The sequence below is a fragment of the Euwallacea similis genome, chromosome 16 (genome assembly GCF_039881205.1).
Source record: "Euwallacea similis isolate ESF13 chromosome 16, ESF131.1, whole genome shotgun sequence".
NCBI classification, from domain to species: domain Eukaryota; kingdom Metazoa; phylum Arthropoda; class Insecta; order Coleoptera; family Curculionidae; genus Euwallacea; species Euwallacea similis.
The window spans coordinates 2,683,273-2,705,750 of record NC_089624.1 but is presented as its reverse complement, the minus strand read 5'-3'; the positions used below and the strand labels follow the sequence as shown (position 1 = coordinate 2,705,750).

Below are 22,478 nucleotides of genomic sequence, written 5' to 3'. Positions count from 1 at the left end.
CTCTATCTAAATCGGTATAATGATCGGAGGATTACACGGTAAATACCTGGCTGATTAAAGGGGTTTTCGTCAAGTGCTTAGAAGGTATTTGGCAGGTATTCGTCTTGAGATGTATGGCAGATTTACATGCATAATTTGGAACCTGAAAACGATCCATTAGCGCTTCTCTTGCGGTAAAAGTCGTTTGTGTAATTTGATAGAACTCCTACTCTGAGCTTAGTTGCAAATTAGGCAAAAGTATCTCGGATTACTTTCGCATTCTTTATAGTACAATCAGATAAAAGCTACGATTAGTTCACCAGCACGCGACTTTCATTATCAAGCAGCCGAATAAAATATAAAGGTCGATATCCCTCGATCCTTAGGGCCTTTCCAGTTTGATTATCTTCCGTTTGACCAATTTATGCCCTTCGTGCAAAGATAAACCACAGATAACATTCCAATTTCCTTCTTTTTCTTGACCATTTTCGGGCTATCCGACCACTTAAACAATTAGAGCCATTTCGGGGATATTTTCCTATTAACTTTCACTGTACTAATGATTTCTTCCGTTACAGAACTCCTAAAGGCAGTGAAGCTTCGGAACATATCTTCATGCTCTGATTTAAATTACCTAAGTTCAACTCGTCATTGCTTCACCTGTCTACCTGCAAAATAAATTACTGCAGAATTTACATCTAACTTGATGGCAAAACAAAGTAAATAATGAGTACAAGTGATCAAAATTAACTCTATTCTATCCAGACCGGTTACACATCTCTTATAATCCAAGGTAATTAGTTTCCGAAATAGCTCCATATTCTGTATCTTATATCCCGTGAAATTGCTGATACAATGTAGCGGTCAAGTTTCGCTAAACAAGACGTGATTGACCCTTTGATCAAAACTGAATTGTGTTAGGTGTGGCCTTTGTATATGGACGGGTCTAATTACGGAAAATTCAAGCGGGGACTGTTTTGATAGAGTCACTTGACTACGTACTCAGTAGGTAAATTTGAAATTTAAAGGCCAATTTCAAAGTTGTTGGCGAAAAATAGTTGAAATTATTTCACAGAAATAATTCCAATCAACAAAACTTGTAGTTTGCGTCAATTCTCACTGCCCGAACTTACTTATTTGTGCATCTCCTGTATTTCTTCTTCATTTCATTTATAATAACTTTGTATTATTATTACATGAATTTACAATGCAGTCTCCGTATACCACAAAACACGAGTATTATTCGTAATTAGGCCCATCGTGATATCTTGCCGAGCTACAAACAGCGAAACTTAATTTCCAAATCTTGTTTATTACAAAAGTTGTTTCAAGTAGGATCTCCGAAATACTAGACACGCTGTTCCCGAATATTACGTAATGCTTAAAATATAGTACACGTACAATGAGGAAGATTAGCGGAAAATGAACAGACACTTTTCCGAAGTTATCAACTAAGCTTCATTTAATTAAGCTTTGAAAGCTCTGCCTGCCAGAGTTGCCCTGCCGGAGCAATATTAATATTATGCTGCGTGTCTGTATTTTTTTGCTTGCCCCTCTATCCTTATTGTTGTCTTGCGATAAAAAAATTTAAATCAGATTGTAAATTTGTAAATATTAACTTCAGGAATCTCGCCCGTGCCACGCTGCGGCATTCCGTTTGGGTTGCAGGAGGATGGATATATTCGGAATGTTTCTCGTTTAATGAAATATTCAAAAGCCACTTGGATGGTTGGGTCTGTAAATCACAGGAAGGAGTCTTTTTTTGTACTTCTTCGTATGAGGAAATCTAGACCGCGTAGTCTTGCCACAGCAGGTAATTAGAGCTTAGCAAAGAATAAGATATAATAATTTTGTGGGCAGCTCTGATTTTAACTTGAAATTCTGCAAATAAAGGTTCATGAGTAGTATCACCTAAATTTTTAATTATCTACATGGTAAAGCTTTATCATCCAAAAGTTCACTAAGCGCTAGATAACGTTGACATTTTCTTCTATAAATTTTAAACGTAGAAGTTTCATTTTAGGGTTACAAGATTTTAGAATTCCGATTTGTTTTTCTTTCATTTTTTCTACCCGCAATTCAAATACTAAAATTAAATTTTCTGAGTGGAATTTTCAATTTTTTAGCTTCCTAACCATGAAGGAAAACTACAGAATTTTATTTTTATAAACCCCAAGTTGAAGCCTCTTAATTTGGTTTTCCATACACGCATTCATTGTTGGTGAGTGGTGGTCAACATCTAAGGAGTTGGCAACTGATCAACGTAAAAAAAACTCGACTTTTTTGTGGAAGAAAGGGGATGAATTTCAGGATATGACTTTTAAATGGCGAATTACAATCTTATTTATTACTCACACTCCTTTGTCATCTTGGAAATTGCATGTGCCATATGTGGATTCTGTTGAAACCAGGATGGGTTGAAATTTTCCCAGAAGATTTGCTAAATTTGCAAATATAATTAGCATAATAAAATTGGTTTTTTATTATGTAAACACCATACCGAGAGAGGTGAAATTGCATAACTTATCTCAGCGAGTAGAAATTATAAGGGATCTACCTACGTACCAATCTATTATTGTCAATGTGATTTCAGTTCTCCACATTTTACCACCAAAAATAGAATATTTAAATTGGATTCCTTGAAAATCAAATGGTTTAGCCACTGAGCCACAATGATATAATTTGCTAAATACAAAAAATCCCAATACTTAACGGGTATTTTCAAACGAGAGCACGTGATGGACGAGACGAAACAGAAATTTTAATTGAAAAGCCTTGTATGGCCTTTGCCGCACTCGACGCCAATTGAAAATTCGGCAAAACACAAAACGAGAGCTGTTGATTAAAATGATTCTTTCGATCACAATAGAGCCCCACATTTACATATCCAGAGGTACATCAATTGAATTTAGGAGAGAGATTCAATAGAAAACCTTACCAGGTGCTACAGTAAAGATATTAGTATCTTATGACGATTCAGGGAGTCAGTAACTGCATTTTTATTTGCCGCAGACTGAATCCGGTCTAAAATATGTCTTTCGTTGAAGCAGACATGTTTTATAGTCCTGTTTTTGCAAAAGCTTTGGCCCGATATCAATTTTATATCCTTCGTTTGCAAAGAGATTGCCATAAAAATAGGGAATATTTTTTATTTAGTGCAGACCCGGATTACCAACTTGCGACTAAAAAATAACAAACGACTCCATAAAACTCGTAAAGGTGGTTCTTCTGACGAATCTGATCCATATTTGAATTATAATTTTCGTGTTTTGAGGTGAGTGCGAACAATTATTGGCAATTCGCCTATTCCGGTCCTTCGTCGCTCTAAAAATGGGCAAATCTTAGCCCACTTAACACATTATCCCAAGTCAGGATCAGTGCTGTAATTGAAACTCCTAATTCCTATTATCTCCTAGCAATTCCACATCCAACATCAACACCATAATTCGATATTGTTTCGTTCGACAATCCAGCGAGCCCCGAGCAAATCGTCTTTTTGGTCTGAAACTTTTATCAGCCACTGACATCGCTCCCCGTTACGACAACTTATTGTTGCAGAAATAAGAGAAACAATCCTTATCCCTGCTAAAAGGAGACTTAAATGGACTTACATCCGCTCCAGATGTCGGATCTATTATTTCTTATTTTGGCGACCTTAATAACAAATTGCTCAGCCGAAGATTAAACGTAATTCGAGAGTTTAAATAATAAATGCGTCTCTAGACAACAACAGCAATTTGCTAGATAATCGCGTCTCTGTCATTCATTATGCATAGAATTGGTTAGGCGTGGTTTTCCTGCACGGATTTGGAAATGAATTTTGTATCTAAACGCAAATGAACACGATTGTGTGCTTTCATACGTTAGTGAATCGGTCACTACAAACCGAGATTAGTTATGATGATTAACAAATGACTTTAATGTCTCCTCTGGAATATTATTATCCATTGTGCGAGAATACAAAAGTGAATGTTTCTTGACGTAAATACCGATTTTCACCCGATTAGACAGTTTTATGCATGTAGTAATAGCGCCAAGAAGTCATGTCGGGAGTTTTCCATTCTTCTTTCTCCTTTCAGCTTTCTTTCGACTAGAATATTTTCATCGTTAAACATATTTAAGAGATTCTTAAAAAGATGAGGCAATTATGGTGGTAGTAGGTTTACAATTCAGCTGTTATATTGAAGATCTAATCCAGCAATGGTAAGTAGAACCACCACTTGTCACAAATACCTCGGAAGAGAGATTACTTCACAACAAAAATAAGTAAAGATTTTGGGAGAACATAAAGCTCAAACAGTATCGTTTATAGGGTACACAAAGTGTTAAAAACTGAAATTACATATAAATATTTCTAAAAAAATTATTAGTATTTTAACGAACTATAGCAGGTATTAATTTATTTATTAAAGTGTTTTCCTCCACGCACCCCTACGAAATAAACATAACAAACGGAGATAGTATCCAAAAAAATTAACATAAATCGCTAATATCACGAAATCTCCTATCATTCCCTATTAGGTCTTTAAGATGGAACGTCGTATACTGGGTGTCCGGGCGAACCTTGAACATAGGAGATCAACATGGGAAATCGATTTTCTTTTTATGCGCCTGCACGGATTATTCAATTGAAAAACTTTTATATGGAGGTCATAATATTCAAGATCGGTCATTATTCTGCAATTTTTCCAATCTCCTAATTTAAGCCATTTTGGCTCAAAACGCGTCCAAATTTTACAACTTTGAGTACCCTACGTAACCATTCGAGGCCGTGATTGGTCAGAGTCAAGGTTAGAATTAAACAAACACAAAGTTGCCCACAACTTAAGCGTAAAAACCCCATGTCAAACGATTTTTTTTTTGCTAATTTCGAATCAATTTTCCACTTATTTACGAGTTAGTTCAGTGAAAAATTAAGAGGAAAACCTAAGGATAATTATCATGTGGTCTGCTTTGATGTCCCCACAGTAAATAAACAAGTTTCTTATTAAGCTATAATGATAACATAAAGACTATGTCGTTTTATCTTACTTACTAAAGAGAATTAAAATTAAAATGAATTAAAACCATTTTGAACCAAAACGGCTCTAATTAGAAGATTAAAAAAATTTCGGAAAGATGGCCGATCTTGAGTACTATGACCTCCATGTAAAAACTTTTCGAATGGATAAACCATGCAGGCGCAGAAAAATAAAAACCGATTACCCATGTTAATCTGCTATATCCAGGGTTCGCCTGGACACCCGGTATAGTCTAGTACTCAAAAATGCTGGTCTCAAGAGGAAAGTAGCTGAAAACCACAATAAAAAATTTTAATTTCGGCAATGCTGCACTCATCCCCATTGATTCACAGATTATTCAATTGCCAGTGACTTTTATTCGTGAATTACAGACTCGTCTTACTTCAATATTTCTCTAGTCGCACTATCTGATGCATTTTTTGTATTCTGAGAATAATAAATGTTAATTGCTAAATATAATAGGATTTAAGGGTAGCTGTCCAGAATTTACGAAGGTCTTATTTGCCTACAATGAACTTTTTCCTCTTTGAAAATGTATTATTTATTTACCGAATACATTTGATAGTAGTCTACATAAACCATTTAATTTCCCTTTAAAACCGATACAAGAATTTCCCAAGTTATAAGATAATTAATTTTGAAAGCTTTTTTGATTTTTTATTCTACGAATGAAAAACCTGACATGTTCGATTTTTATTTCTTAGACATGACCTAAATAATGAGGCAGATTCTGATTCGAACTTGGCCCATTACTCAGATAGCCGAGGCCACTTCGTCGCCTTAAAATATTCAGCTCAATGGTGATGTTTTGTTAAACGAAGCTCTGTCACCCTTTTTTGGACAACTGGAGTAGGGTAAATATTTCATAAAGCCTAAAAGTGTCCTTTTAAGCATAACGTCTTTTTTCCCGCTGCTTTTTCTCCTTTAATATTTACCATTTTAATTAAAGCAATTAAACGCCCGTTTTCCGAGCTTTAAAAATACGTTTAACATAAATATGCATAAATTATGTCCTCGATTAACAAGGCGCGACAAAGAGTTTTGTTAAGAAATGTTCATGTCTGAGACTAAATTATTTAATAAAATCGTATTCTAGTTCTAATACTACTGAATAAACTATTAGCGAATCATGCAAAATTTGAAGACATTTAAATGAACAATTGTCTTTCTTTCAAGAACATAACATATACATCACCTTCTGCAATCTCGGAAGTAGGTTGGGCTGTTTTTGTCTTTTCGTGAAATACACTGTCTAAGAATAAATTTTCTAATATTTTTCTCAATGACGAGAAACGTCTTGAGTCTGAAAAATATTCAATATATTATTATTGCCCTGTTAATAATTAACTGAACATTTTATATGTAACGTTGAGTTACGAGGAATTATACAATTTAGAACGCAGTTTTATTCCAAATGAATCGGGTTGTAATGAAGTTAATTATTTTTGGACGTCAGGGCCCTCTATAATTTTAGTTCATGAAATTTAATGCACTTTATAGGATTTCTCTTGAAATATCATGATGTTTCAAATATTTTAATAGTAGTAGTTTGAAAGCCAAGTTTAAACCTCGAAGCGCGTAGCGCTTCGGGACCTAACACGTGAGGATCATAAGTATTTCACAGCCGCGATGTACGAGTATATACGATTTTCTCCACTACTAAATTTAACTAGTTTTTATAAAAGAAAATTCAATAAATTCACCTAATTTTAACAAAAATTAAATGGGAAACACAAAAATGCATCGAGTCTTAAATCATAAAATAATCATTTTTTAAATAATTTTGTTGTTACATGGTTTGATGTTGTGTGTACTCATTTTCACTACTCCATTCCTCAAAATATTTATAATACTATAAAATTATCTTTTTCTTACCAAACAAAGAAAAGCTGGGAAAGTTAGCACAATCCCCAAAGAGCATCCTTATTTCAATATAATTTGACCACTAAGACTAGGTAGATATTAAAGAATAAAGTGTCAATATTCATAGACGCGACATGTTGGTTAGAACACTGCAAATCGAGTCGAGAATAATAGAGAATATAAATATGCAACAGTAAAAAGTGACTTCAAGAACGTATTATATCATGAGCTACTCATAAGAAACCGTAAGTGAAATTTCACTTTCTGATTAACCTTGTGATAATTTCACCAGCAGTGACTAGAAATGAATTAACATAATAACAAAAAATTATTTGATTTTCACTATATGAGAATCAGATGATTCGTTCAATGGTTGTAAAAATGTTAGTATGTTATGCATTTTTCACTCCAAAATGCACACTATTTCACACTTAAGAAACTAAGAAGTTAACACCAAGAGGATTCTACAGATAATGTTAGGTGAAAAACACGTTTGAATAAAAGCAAAATATTTACATGACTGAAAATCCCTATATATCATGTAAAGAATCGCCCAATCTTACATCAATTGACATCTAGGAATCAACGTACTTTTAACATCAGATTTTTGTTAAGAACTTACTTACTGTTGGAATTTCTCTTTCTATTTTGGCTTTTTGGATTTTTGGTTTTCTTACAGCTTAAATGTGTTAAATGTTCAATATTAAATGTTATATGTGTTTTTTACGAACCCACTATAATTTCTATATGTATAAAGAAGTCGAATAATTTTATCATAAGGTAATACAATCAACAGTTATTAACAGTGAATGTGGAAACCTTGTCTGAGATAGAAAACAAAGTGGAACAGGTGGACCACTCCGATGTGAATTAGTGAGTTTCAGTCGCTTAAAAAAAGGTTAACTATAATTACACAGAACTTAAAAAACCCAAAAATTAAAAAAGTATAACCTGGTTTAAAAATAAATCCAATCACATGAAGAAATCCAAGACAAAAAGAGAGGCTTTGTGAAGAATAAAATAGGAGATAATACCTACAATCTACGACATGGATTACAGAAAGGAGTACGTGACGATGGCAGAGTTGTGCAACCGATTAAATGACAACTTGAGTGGATATTTCAGCTATTGAATACAATCTGTAACAAGGCGGCGCAAGATTAATGGATTTAAGTGGAGAAGGAGTAGATAGTAATAGAACGTACTTAACTGAATTACAGGACTTCAATGCAAAAGAACAAAATTTTGAATAGAATACCAATGTACATAGACTAAATTTCGGATTGGATCTTCAGCAAGGGGTCTTTTCGAATAAACCGATGAAGATACTAGCATATCTAGATCGCTCAACAAAACCACTGAAGGTTGGAGTTTTTATTATTGATACAATGCTTTCTTTGACTAGTTCTGTTTTTACAAGTTGTCAGAATGTTATTCTTCATGTGGAATGCAATCGATGATTTCATAGAAGGTGCTAACTTAATCTTTAAATCTAGTTGTACATCTGGATATTACCACGACAGTAAATGAACAGAGAAAACTTTGAAAAATGGTTTAAATCCCAATGAGTTTCCTCATAAATCACTTAGAATAACAGCTAATGCTAGTAATCACTCCGGGCTTTGCGAAGAGATTCCTAGAAACACATGGGCAAAATATATACTGAATAAGGTTGAAAGATAAAAATTAGGATTTTCCTGAAAAGACAATGACGGGTGAAATTTGAGATTTAAGGTAACAAGCATTACCTCTAACAAGTATAGAATAGTTAATATCAAACACGGACGAAAAGTTTGTACTCTGGTCTCTTTTAAGCATCTTTGCACACATCAAGTTTTCACCCCTCTATATTCCCGAACCCTTAATTTCATGGTTTAAAATTTGCCTTTCTCATTATTTTCGTCCTCTTTCTTTATTGGACATTTTCGTAATGAGAATTTTAACATAATAAACATTAATTAGTTATTTAATAAAGATTTTTAAGAACGATTAAAAGTTTTTGAACATTTTTCAAATGTAAAAATTAAAATAACAAATTTAATAAAATAAAAAATCTTGAATGTAAAATAACATTATTTCAGCGTTTAAAACGTTCCTGGAAATATCTTGTTCAGGTGTATTTCAGGGAAATTATAAGTAAATATGTCCTAGTTGGAAAGTTACGAATTAGGTTTTTTAGCCACGTGTGCTCTCTCACTTGTGAAATCGTGGCACGTTCTTTGAACTTAACTGGCTTCTCACATCATCTTCGAATTCTTTCCATCAATTTTCATTGAGAAAATCGCTTACGGAGCGCATTTTTCTGATTTTATTCGATGCATAGAACATTTCCTGAAAATCCTGCATTCTGTGAGAACTTGATCTGAAATCCGCAGTTTTGACACATTTCCCTTTTGCTTATCAGACAGTGGTTCATAACTTCGGTCATAACCCAAAACAATTTCCTCTTGCCCAAGTAATATCCAAGGCAAGACGTACGTCCCCATCTCCTGCATAATGCAGTTCGCCTTATCCCACATCTTGATTACTTCGTTACTGCTGCCACCCAAAACGAAGGCGTCCGACGTTTGACAAGTGGCGTGGGCACGTGACCGCATTTGCTTTGTAAACTTTACTGAAACTGTCGTAATTGAATTCTCCGAACGGGGCATCACGTCGACGATTCAGTGTGAACGGGGCTTGCAAATAACGACTCGCTCAAAAATTTCACGCAAATAGATTATGGATTATACTTTGAGTAGGGACTATAGTCAATGATCTCGCTCATATAATAAGCGGGGGGGCATTGAATAATGCGGTACTAAAACCGGGCATCTTGCACGTCACGTCGTTCGTGATTTAATGCAAAGTTCCGGTTTGTCCGTCTTCCTGCATGTAGACACGTCGACGTTGTAGAAACAATGGGATAATACTGTTGTGGACCCTGTGTTCGGATAAGCTCTTAGTTATGTGCGGCCATTCTTCGGGGAGGATAATTTTGTTAATTATACCGTTAGTCTCTCCCTACCGTATTTGCTATGGAACAGGAGTTGAAACACATACGTACTTCCTAGATTATATTAAGCTTGAATATTATGTTTGTATTTGAAAAGGAGTTATTTAAATAATGAACTTACCTAGTTAGTCTAGGTATTTCTTGTTTGCGAGAAATTCCTTTATTTCCCTAATAAATACACTTAAATCCAAGAAACATCAACATAGTTTTACGTCTTCGGATAAATCCGCGAATTACTAAAAATCAGATCTAGTGTGGCCTAAAAGGAGATTAAACTTAGAGAAGTTGGCAAACTTGGGTATCTCCCATCTCTATTAGAAATTTTCAGAAAAACCTCGAGTCTTTTGAGGGAAAGTTCACTGCTAGTATGTATAGATATAGATTACATATTGACCTGAAACTTAAAAATACAATTTGAAGATTCTTCGTTTCAGGGAACTTACCAAATTGCGAAAGCCTCTGTCCCGGGAATTAAAAAACACAGACCAACACGCTCAGCGCAGCCAGAAAGAGCTCATTGTGGCGATTGATATGATTGGAAATTTTCAGGAAAATTTCTAAGCTTTTGAAGATATTTATTCTATAACTCACCACTAATATACTCCTACTAAAGTAATAACGTAATGTTATCAGCTCATATAACAACTTCATCATCAAATCTTGAGTTCATTAATAAACACCTTTCCAGTATTTATCCCATTTCACTTTCTCCTAGTGTAAAATTTTCTCTGACAAATTTTGGATATAAAAATTAGCCCCCGACATGAATAAATTTTGGCCCAGCAATTTCCGTCGGAAAATTTTCATTGTCTAGCAAAAGGGAACAATTTCCTCAAACTTGAAAATAGACGGAACGCACGTTGCGGAGCCCGAAATCCGAACCGTCATCACGGTCGGAAATTAAAGGTAATCTGTTTTCTGTCATCTGTTTAATATGATCATATTTTATTTACCGAATTGGATGATGATTATGGCCAGGAATGGGGAAATTTAACGGGCAATTTGTCTTGGTTTATTCTAGGGCGCTGACAAGGCCAACGTTTATTGCCTCAATTTTGCTATTGTTTCTGTTGATTAATATTCTCACATGTGAGGTTGGCGCCTTCTTGCGCTATTGATGGGTAAATAAGCTCTTAAGTTTATTCAGGTGGGAAATAGTTGGATAAGTGGTGAGAACGTCATTATGTAGGATGAAGAGATCTAGGGAATATCAGACCAAATTAACAGAGACCGAAGATCAGTTGAACTTAAGCGATTTGATGGCGATCTGTCACATTCTAAACTTGGACTATTCGGGACAACACGAGGACATCGCGAATCGGGTATGCTCTTTCCTGAATGACAGAATGATTTTTTTCAAATGGACCTGAATACCAAAAATATAGAAAAGTTGTTGTAATTTTAGAAAGAGAAGGTAAGTGCCTCAAAGGCCAGCATATACTAAGATACTTTAATGAATCTCTCGCAGCAGACTACTACGGGCTTTCAACTGTGAAATGTATGAAAATACGTTAAGAAAACTTGACTGAAATAACATCACTTTTGTAGCATAAATTTTAATTTAATTCTCCGGTTTGTGGTGAAAATGAACTTGCATTGCTACATGCTAATGCTGATATTACTTATTTTAGAAAAGAGACTTTAACTTATAAGATGTTAAATTATTTTATAGAAAAAGTAGACGTTAAACCTATCTATTATAGAGCTACTTTCATATCAATAATTTACTATAATTCCCCTGTTTGTGGTAGCACTGGACTGAAATTGCTTAAATGGGTTAAAATTATCAGCAGTATTATCAGTATTTATACACGATATATTCTAAATTGAGATCAAGCTCTCACTTATATTGAAAACACCACACAAAACGAATAAAATACAATTTGATAGGTTTTTATATATTTTTTTAAATTAAAATAGAAGCATTTTCCACTGTCTGCATTTATAGTGAGAAAAGTAGTCGAACTAATTTTCTTAAATTATTTTTATGGAGGCCGCAGAAAAATTTACAAAGTCCTAATAAAGAGCTTGGGCGCTATTTTAAATATATCCTCTATATACATATATCTAAAGGACTTTACCGCAAAATTATGCTTAATTCCACAATGTTTAGGGTGGCTCTGAACTTTAATTTCAGATCTGCAAATTGTACATTGTATTTAGAATATGTAATAGTCAGTGAATAAAACTGGTTTTTCAAAACCAAAACCTCAATAGAAAACTAAAGGTTTTCTCCTCAACTTCATCCGTGACGAATCATAATATTGCGTGCAGTGGTAAAAGTTTTCCACCAGGAAATTCCTGCGACATTGTTGTTCCTTCGCCGAACTGCACGGAACTAAGCGCGGCTTCACTTAAAACTTTAATTTCTGGGTTTTCGTCTTGCCAGGCGACACCAATTACGACAAATTGTGCCGGATAAGTTGTAATTTTATTAGAAAAGTTTTTGATCGCGACCGGCTTAAATGGAGACTGTTTACTTCCTCTCTCCCTCTCACCCCACTCTCCCAAGGCAAATTACGCCTATTTTTTTTTTTTCACGTCAGATTATCTAATGAGTGGGCTGCGAACAGCTATTCATCAAAGTAAAATCATGCAAAAGCGAATGTTTTTTCATGTAGTTATGCCGTAGTTAATCAAATTTATTAACCCTAAGGGCGGCCGGATAATATTCACGTAATAACAAATTTATTACAAACAGAGAGACGGCAGCGTTCATTAAGTCAGCAATAAATATTAATTGCTCTATCACAAGAATTTCCGTTTATCAGGATTTGAATTGTAAATCATAAGGAACTTAGACCCTAATCCGTTTTTGGCCGACTTGAAACAGTGGCGCACATGAAATTTAGAAGGTTTATTTTTCCGGCACTGCAAAAGGATTTCATGGATTGTTAGCTTTCCAACTTTTTTTAGTAGATAAACTAATGTTTTTTTTCCTACAATTTCTAAAATCTAGAGAGAATCGAAATTTCTTTTACTGTCGAGAACAATTATTAATGATTCCATGAGAGGTACTGCAACGCTAATAGAGGCATAGAGAAATTGACTAAAAAAAATTTATATAATTGAAAATACTTCCAGTTGAAAGGCACCAAACGATTTTGTTAAACTAAAATAAATTAAATAGCAATCATACAACCAGATAATTGTTATTTACAAAACCATTTCTGAATAAACATTTTCCCTCCTTAACTAAAAAATGTCACGATAGTAAAACCTGCCCATTGCTCTCTTGTATTGGAAATAACTATTATTGCTTTTATTTAAAATCAATGCCCACGTCTGCGCCTGCAAATACAGATAGCCAGACGAAATAAAAAATGCCCTGTATTGACCTTTGTGCATATTTAAAAATAGGCGTTAATAGAAATAATATTAAATTCGCGTCAAACTCGTTCGAATTTTCAATATTCTATAATGAAATCAATTTTAGTGTGTTTGAAAATATGTAGTTATTTACCTGACAAATGTGAAAAGTAACGCTTTACTGTACACTCTTTGCAGTTGACCAAATGACGCGACGGAAAGTGACCAGTGATCGAATTTGGTAAAAACACTTTAGCATGTGTTAGATAATAGTTCATTACATAACGAGCAAAGAAATTAACTGTTAACACATGAGTGTGAAATGTTACGTACTAACCATACGTGCGGGAGGCAATCATGGAAACTTTTTTGCAAACTAGATATGGTATTTTCTCCAGGACCATGAACTATGGAAAAAAATAAAAAATCTGCCCGACTGGGATTCTGCGACATTGTAGCGGAAATCCAATTGCAAAATTATTTTTGAACTTCTCGGGCTTAGAAAAACATATGTTCCGTTACTGTTTACATCATACAGGATTTGCTGTACAAAATTAATATTTCGAATGTCTAAAAAACTATTGACTTTCTGTTCGAAAATTTGAAAGTCAATATTCCGAAATAACTGTAAACAGATTATATGTATTTTGAAATATTTTCAATATGTTTAGTTATTATTTTTACATTATTGATTCGCACCTGCTTTGAAAAAGACACGTTAGACCATTGTTTAAATGGTATAACATTGAATTGTAATTCGATTTAATCCCCAAAAAAGACCTTTTAATTGAATTATTAGCGAACCAGTGAAAATCCAGGCAAATATTTTAAACTTAAAATTTCAGTCTAAATATAAACAGAGAATTTTGAATTAGTTTTTGGTGCCTTAATTAAGATGCGTTCCACCACTGCTTGTATGATAAATGATAGTTTATGATCTTAGTTGTTTCCACACCAATTTGTATTTTGATCCGCTTAAATCCAGTGTCGTTCTAGACTCATTATTGAAAGTGAAAATTTCAAACTAATACACTCACTTTCACACGAAATGCACCACCCAGTAATAATAATAATAATTAAGTCTTGTAATTTTGGCAAAATAATGCTTCATAATAGAGTATCAAATGATCAGACTTTCAGTAAAAAAGAAAGAATGCTAGTGGTTTTTTTGTCATCGACCTATTAGATTTTTTATTCAATTGTAAATAAATAAAATAATATTTACATGGAAATATCAGTTTATTTTGTTGTTGAACTGTGAACAAGACATCTCAAAATGCCCCCAGTGAGACAGCGTCGAAATTTTTCCCACGTTTCGGATTTTTATAGAGGGCGAATTATTGGCATGAAAGAGGGTGGACTTCTTTTCGTGAGATTGCCCGAAGAATGAATCGGAACCACACCACGATTGCGAGAATATAGTCTTCGTGGTCTGAAGACAGGGTTCAGCGACATCATCCAGCTGGACGTCCTCCCCGTAGCAGCAACGTACGTGAAGATCGACGGATGACCATTGGTGATCGATTTCAAACAACAATGTCTGCTGCAGTAGATTGGATGGGAGCTCTAAATCGTCGGGTGTCGATGGCAACAGTTTACAGAAGAATTTCGTCTTTTGGCCTGCATTCATACCGCCCAAATCTACGACTGCCACTAACCGCCCAACACCAAGCTTCCAGATTGGCCTGGTGTCAAGAACGACTTAATTAGAATCATGAGTGGAACAATATCGTCTTCAGTGACGAGTCGCGATTTTGTTTATGGATCAATGATGGTCGTAAAAGAGTCAGACGATACCGAGGTGAAAGAAGAAATTTGCAATTTTCTGAAAGGCGGCACACAGCTTTAACACCTAGTGTTATGGTCTGGGGTGCGATATGTGTTGGCCGAAGATATTCTCTTGTGTTCGTTCCAGGCACCCTAAACGCACGTTGTTACATTGACAATGTTCTGAGGCCAGTATTAATACCTTTCACGCAAACTTTGCCAAATGGCATTTTCCAACAGGATAATGCAAGACCACATAGTGCGAACGTTACTCGACGATACCTGGAAGAAGCACAATTGGAAATACTGCCTTGGCCTGCACGGTCACCGGACCTATCGCACATCGAACATCTTTGGGATATGATGAGTCGCCGTCTTCGAAATTTACCGAGGCCTCCAAACAATGTGGATGACCTACGACATCATCTTGAGGTAGCATGGAATGAAATACCCCAGGAAGATATTGATCATTTGTTGCAAAGTATACCGCGAAGAGTACGTGCTTGCATTGCCGTACGAGGCGATGTCACTTATTATTAATTTTTTCATTATCAAATGTTGTATCTTTTAACTAAAAGTCTGATCATTTGATACTCTATTATGAAGCATTATTTTGCCAAAATTACAAGACTTAATTATTATTATTACTGGGTGGTGCATTTCATGTGAAAGTGAGTGTATATTTCCGAATTTCTTGTGTTTGAAGAAAATATTTCTTACCACGGTTTATCAGTTTTAAAAATTAGCTATAGCAAAAATATCAGTGATTACGTGTGATGAAAAATCTAAATGTGGATAAGAATAGAAATAAATAAAAAACATTTAAAAAAATTTTTTTTTTAAACTCTTACCCCTTGTCAGTCTAAACGACGCAGCAATTTCATTTCGAGTTCCTCCGAATTAATAATTAAATTTATTGTTTAACATTGTTGCTAAGAACACTAGGCTTATCCTTTTGGTTTATTTTGATTTCTCAAAATGATCAACCATCATCTTACATGCCCCAAGACTAGATTAGAATTCTGATTAGTGTTGATTTTTTATTTTACATAAAATTATAGCGGCATAAGAACTCGTATTTAACTTCGTAAGCTATAAAAATCAGTACCTAGATGTTTAATCGCCTTAATTAAGTGAAATCAAATCGGTATCGAGACCATTATTGTTCCCAAATTAATTTATGGACCATTCTGACCGCTGGGGGACAGTCCCGAAATGCTATTATCTGTCTACTAGTGGTCGATTTCTGCTAGGGATGGGGCCTTGTCGTGTTTCATACTCTAATTGCCTTTGAGATTAATTGACGTTGACGGGAATATTAGGTATCTATCAATAGGAAGATATAGTTAATTGCCTTACGAGTGCGGAAAGTGATACCTTACCGCACGTTAATTGCAGGTAACCGAACGATGCAAAGCGAAGTTCTCCGCTTTGCTCTTCCACTGCTCGAGCACATTAAAATATTTTCGCAAGTATAATAGTTTTGCTTCAACCGCATGTAAGTTAACTTTGTTGTCTTCTGTAAATTCAATATGCACACGTGCAATAAAGAACAAATCGAAGTTTTTGACATTAAAAAATGACCTTTTCTTATGATTTTTACGGCAAAGTACTACTTTTATGTCGCAAATGTGTGTGGTAAAATCACTTTCCCGCACCCTCATAATAAAAGAATTTAAGTTAAATTTGACATTACTTTAGCAATAAGAAATGATATAACTGAACAGGTGGTTCTGATTTTCCTACCATATATTATATGAATTCAAACTAGTGTAATGTGATCAAAGCATAACGTTATTGACTTTTTATGTTTACCAAAATTAGTATAGAAGCTTCCAGAAATAATAGAATTCAAGGGAGATAAAACATGCTACTGTGTAAATTAGCTGGTATAACTGAAATTAGTGAACACATTTTCTCCGCAATTTCGAACTTTCAGAATTCAAGTTGCGAAATTAAAAAGTTTTGCTACATAGATATTTTCCATCGTATAATAACAAACTAAAGTGATATATAAAAGGCAATACCGGTTATTCTCTAAACCAAAGAATTAATTTGTAAGCTGGCATTCACCAGTTTAGAGTTGCTATTGATTGCGGTGCCTTTTTAATTGGAATGTAATGTTTTAAATTAAAATATAAATGAAGCATTGTTTTCTGTGATCGTTGCTGGTGGTCTGGCTAGCTGGATTAGCGGCATACATGGGCAATTCTCGTAAACAAACAATTTACTGTCCAGTTATTTCAATATCTTGGTTGATATTAATTTGCCTATCGACATATGCGGAAAAAAATTTCACCACTACCTATGAAAATATTTCTACCACATACTAAATGAAGGGGAAAATCAGCAATATCTCTCAATTGTGCATTAAGGAATCCTACCTACATTTTACAATCCTGACCTACATTGGTATCAACCAAAATGCAGTAAAGTTCATGACATGTCATCATAACAGTAAACAGCCAACCTAACAATAAACACGAATGAAAAAATTTTTTATGGAAAATATATTTATTGTACTCAGTTATAGGCAAAATATGGTCCTATCAATAACTAAACTATACTCCGTGCTATAACTTTACTTGCGCAATAGATTATCGAAATTGTTTGATTGTACTTTATATTTCGTAATACTTTACATTAATTAAATTAAATCAAATATTTAAGTTCTCTATGAATGTTCGAAAAACTGGCGATTATAATTAATTTTAAATAGTTACCTACTTTCCAACGTACCTTTGGGAAACCTTACCTTACTTTAATTTCTGCAGTCCAAGTAAGTTATTAATAGAGATCGTTCTGTGAACTTCTAAAAAAAACTCGAATTGAATTTTAAAAAAATTATATGCGAGAATTTGTTGAAGTAGCAATTTAAAATTTTTAATACAGCTGTACCCTAAAAAACTATACACGCAAATTACAGAATTTACAAAATGTGGTGCGTTAGATAAATAAATTATTTGCTTCTCTGACTGCATTTACTGACAACAAAAAATCATTGTTACCCCTTTCTCTTTCAAAACAATTTATTACGAATGGTACACATTTTTTGCATTTGCTGGTTTAGAATTTCGGCATTCTTTAGCTTCCAGTCCGATATGTCCACTTTTACTAACAGTATTTGTAAGGGAACAATTTGATAGTCAGGTTAATATTATATTATCCGTCAGAACTTATGAATATAAAACAATTTAAAGAATCTCCAAAGGAGTAAAACACGCAATTCTATTTAAAAACCTTTAAGGATATAATGGAACTAACGGCGACAAAAGTTAGACGGCGTCTGACTTTCGAGAATATTTGGCTGGTGGTAAAAATGAAACTACTGTTACGCACCTTTCATGGATGAAAGATTCGTTCAAGTCATTAGTCATTATCAATTTTTTATCAATTACCTTTAAACTTGTTAAATTTTGACATTTAAATTGATAATTAAATGCCATTCATAGATTTCAAAGCTTTGAGGAATTTACTGCGACATTATGATTTCAGCTTAACAAATTCAGGACAATAAATACAAAATTTAAAATCATGTGTACCAAAAAAATTTGCTTTGCCTTATTCGGTTAATTATAATCAGTGTGTTTTAAAGTATGACTTTCAGCACTTGTTAAATAATTGGCTATTTCCCACGCTCCCATACGAATGTAAACATATCCAATTAGAAATACTAGTCGCGAAAGTTTAAAGTAATTAATTATAATAGTTTACTCGTTTTATACCGTTTGATGAATACTTGTTCAGGATAAGCTCTTACAGTTCTCAAAATAATGAAACTACGGATTCGATATATTCGTGGTTTTGTCAAATTATACAGGGTGAGTTTTTTAAGTGTGACACGTAAATATCTCTGAAGTTATTCGTTTTAGAAGAAAAAGTTTCAAATAAAGAAGGGGTTGTATGAAGGGGGAAAATTTTTGGTATTGTCACTGTTTCGATTCAAGGTCACCTTCAGTTTCTAATCAAAGTCAGCTTTGTTTTTTCAAATGGAAACCCCACATTTTTTTGACGGATTCTGATTTATTGTTGAAAATGAACATGTTTTTACTTGAAATATTGTTTTATTCAATTAATAGTTTTGGAACAAATTGATATTTTTAAAAAATTTCTTTTTCAACAAAAAATGCTAGTATTAATACATTCAACAGAAGCAATAAAAAAACATATTTTTTAAATAATTCAATAATATAAATATTCAAAAGAATGTCCTATTGCAATGCATCTAGCGATTCTTATTTTAAACGACTATTAAATATTGAAAAATATTTTTGATAGAATGTTACGGCAAGCTACTCTTATTATTTCTTTCATGTTTTCAGCAGTTGTTGGCACAACATAAACAATTTCTTTTAATTATCCCCAAAGAAATAAATATGGAGATGTTAAGCTTGATGAACGTGCTGGCCAGTTAACATTACCACCACTACTAATCCACTTTTGGGGAAATATTTCATTCAATTTTTCTCCCGAACAATTGTTGCGTAATGGACTGGATATCCGTTATGTTGATACCACATGGTCATTTGTCGAGTTATTTCTTCCAGAAGTATTGACAAATCATTTGCTAAAAACATGGAAATACTTTGCAGCATTGAGATTTCCATGAATAAAAAACGGCCAATTAAATGTTCATCCACAATGCCACGCCAAACATTTACAGTCCATGGATGCTGGTTTTCCACTTCTCGCAACCAACAAGGATTTTCAATAGCCCAGTAATGCATCTTGTGCCTGTTAACTTCCGCATGGTTTGTGAATCTAGATTCGTCCGAAAACAGCACATTTGAAAAAAAAATCATCATTTTATCTGATTTTTTTTGAGCCCAAGTATAAAATGTATCGCGGTTTTGAAAATCCTCACCATGCATTATATTTGTTTTCAACAATAAATCAGAATCTGTTAAAAAATGTGGGGTTTCCAATTAAAAATACAAAGTTAACCTTGATTAAAGCCTGAAGGTGACCTTAAATTGAAACAGTGATGATGCCAAAAGTTTTTCCCCTTCATACAATCCCTTCCTTATTTATTTTTTCTTCTAAAACTGATAACTTCAGATATATTTACGTGACATACTCAAAAAACTCATCCTGTATATACTATTTAAGAAAATCTTAACCGAGTTTTAAAAACTCTGATTGAAAACCAAAATTCTCAATCTAGAGCGAAATTTAGGTCCATCTTGTCGGCTTTTAGTTACTTACAGATCTGGAATGTCACTATCAATTAAAATGATAGTTTTAAGAAGAAATTTAGTTGCTCTCATTAACTAGTCCAGTTCATTAAAAATTCAGGGACTATCTTCAGATCGACGACTTATGAATTCTCGAGAATAAAGTTTGAATATAAAACTCGGACAAAACGGAATGAAACCTGAATTAGAAACTAGTTTTTTAGAATAAAAACTGAATTGTTCTTTACAGTGACGGTGCCTAATTTTATACGAAAAATGAGACCATAGCCAAATAATCTAACAGTCTCATTATAACTGGTTATGCTCTGAGGTACCAAATTAATGCTAATTATCTAATTAATGGTTTTCGTGCAATTCCTAAATTTGAACTGCTTTATTATTTAAGACGATAAGGGGACAGAGTTTTTTAATTTGAAAGCTTTCTTCGATTTTGATTTGATTTTTTAAATTAATTAATTAAAATATGTTCTCAACTCAAAGCCATAAAATATAAGACTAGTGCAGTGCTAAAAAAGCGTCGGTAGCATTTCCACCTTGTGCGAGAAATACTGTGCAACAGGGCAATGAAAATCGATGGGGCAATAAAAACGATGTCTTTATGACTGCAACACTTGTCCTAGGGCAGGTTGTTTTGCTTTGCCCTAACCCAAATCGTTTCCGACATGGCACAGGGTGCTTTACATGACTGCATTTCGGATGTCTTTTGTTCCTGATTCAGCAATTCAACCAAGAATATTTAAATGAACCCGAGGTAGTTTAGGTAGGTAATCAAGACACTCCGCAATATATTGCCTGGTTCTATTTAAAAGTGTATCGATTCGACGTAGTAATCAAGTGTCGCAAGGAAATTTCTAAAGGAGGGTTTAAAGGAAAGCGATACTACGTGTAGAAAATACTTGAGGCACCGAAAAAATTCCAAAATCGAGTTATTATTTACGTGGTCTTGTTAAGATAAGAAGCAGGGTTTTGATTTATGAACAGCGCACGGGGTGAGGTTTCGCCCGTAAATCGTCCAGGGTGACTTTAATGAGACGTAATTTCTTGTAATCAGAGTAAAAGACCTCGAGATGATACCGCCTTAGTTGGGCGTTCAAAATTTTCACTTGCACACTTCCTTTTCAAAACTTCATCTTAATTAATTTTCACATGTTGGTAATAAAAGGAGACTCACATTGTTTGCAGACGAAGAATCTTGGTTCCAGTGTCTTCTGTCATCCGAGGATATTGAGGGATTCGGGGATGTGGGGTAAAATAGCACGTGTTTTTCCCCAGTACCGGACTGCTGGTAGACACTTCTCGTCGTTTTGGCTCCATTAAGATACAACTCTTCATTCATTGGCATAATTTCAACCTGAAACAAAACAAATGAGATAACAAAAATTTGTCATTTTCTTAACTTTGAATTTTATAAGTATTTTATGAGAACTTAGTAATTATAAGCAGAAACAATTTATGAAGAACCTCAAATGACGTCGGAAGATAACGTAAAAATGTACATTGAAGGTGTAGGTCCCTTGGTAGTAGTATTTTTAACTAAATTATAAGAAAGTGGGAAATAGTATTGAAACATTTTGAGTTTAAACAGTTCTATTACATAAATGGAAATATAATTGATTCAATTATGTTTTAATCATAAATTGTAATTAATCTATTAACAAACCATATTGTTTTTTCAATTTAAGAATTTCTTTGAACGTTACCAATTATTAGTAACTACAACCAAGAAAAAAAATGATGTTTTCTTTTTGACTCAATTCAATCTCGAAATTCTTCATTCAATTTGAAAGAAAAAAGTTCTCCCGTGTTTCTTTTGCATAAAGCAACGCGTTCGACAAAAAATATTTCGAAGGTTTAATCAACGGTGTTATTTCAATAAACTCTCAATTTAAATTTGATCGATGTTATTCAAAATATTCCAGTTGTGTGCTACTTAAATATAAACATAGAGAACGATTCTTACATGTTGGTATAAAAGATAGTTCTTGCACATTTTTTTGTCCATTATGCAAGGATTTTCTTCAGTTTTTCCAAATTAAAATAACAATAAATTTTTCTTAAACTAACTTTCAAAGCAAAATTCACTTTCAATTGGGGTTCAACTTACCAAAATCTAAGCAAAATTTAACTAAAAGAAATGTTCATAACTTCATGACGTATAACACTCCTTAATGAAGAACTCATGCCATTTCAACAATTTTTCTATAGTTGTCTTTTAAAGTTCTCTCAAAATTAAATTCGTGGTGTGCAAAACACACAATCAAATATTTCATTACATTGAAACTTCCAGTTTTATCGTAAGTTTCGTGGGCAGAGCGTCCGGGCTTTCCCGAAAACAGACAACGCGCGACT

At 33.8% G+C, this 22,478-nt stretch overlaps 1 protein-coding gene across 1 annotated transcript in view; it reads right to left on the bottom strand.

The window, feature by feature from the left end:
• Positions 1-22,467, bottom strand: part of Scgdelta (sarcoglycan delta) — a 61,189-nt gene extending 38,722 nt beyond the window's left edge. Inside the window, exons 1-2 of the mRNA XM_066397802.1 lie at positions 22,234-22,467; positions 21,301-21,480 (exon numbers count right to left, since the gene is read on the bottom strand). Coding sequence (XP_066253899.1) covers positions 21,301-21,471 — 171 coding nt within the window. The 5' untranslated portion in view covers positions 21,472-21,480; positions 22,234-22,467. The remainder of the gene's footprint in view (positions 1-21,300; positions 21,481-22,233) is intronic.
• Between the last annotated feature and the right edge of the window lie 11 nt (positions 22,468-22,478).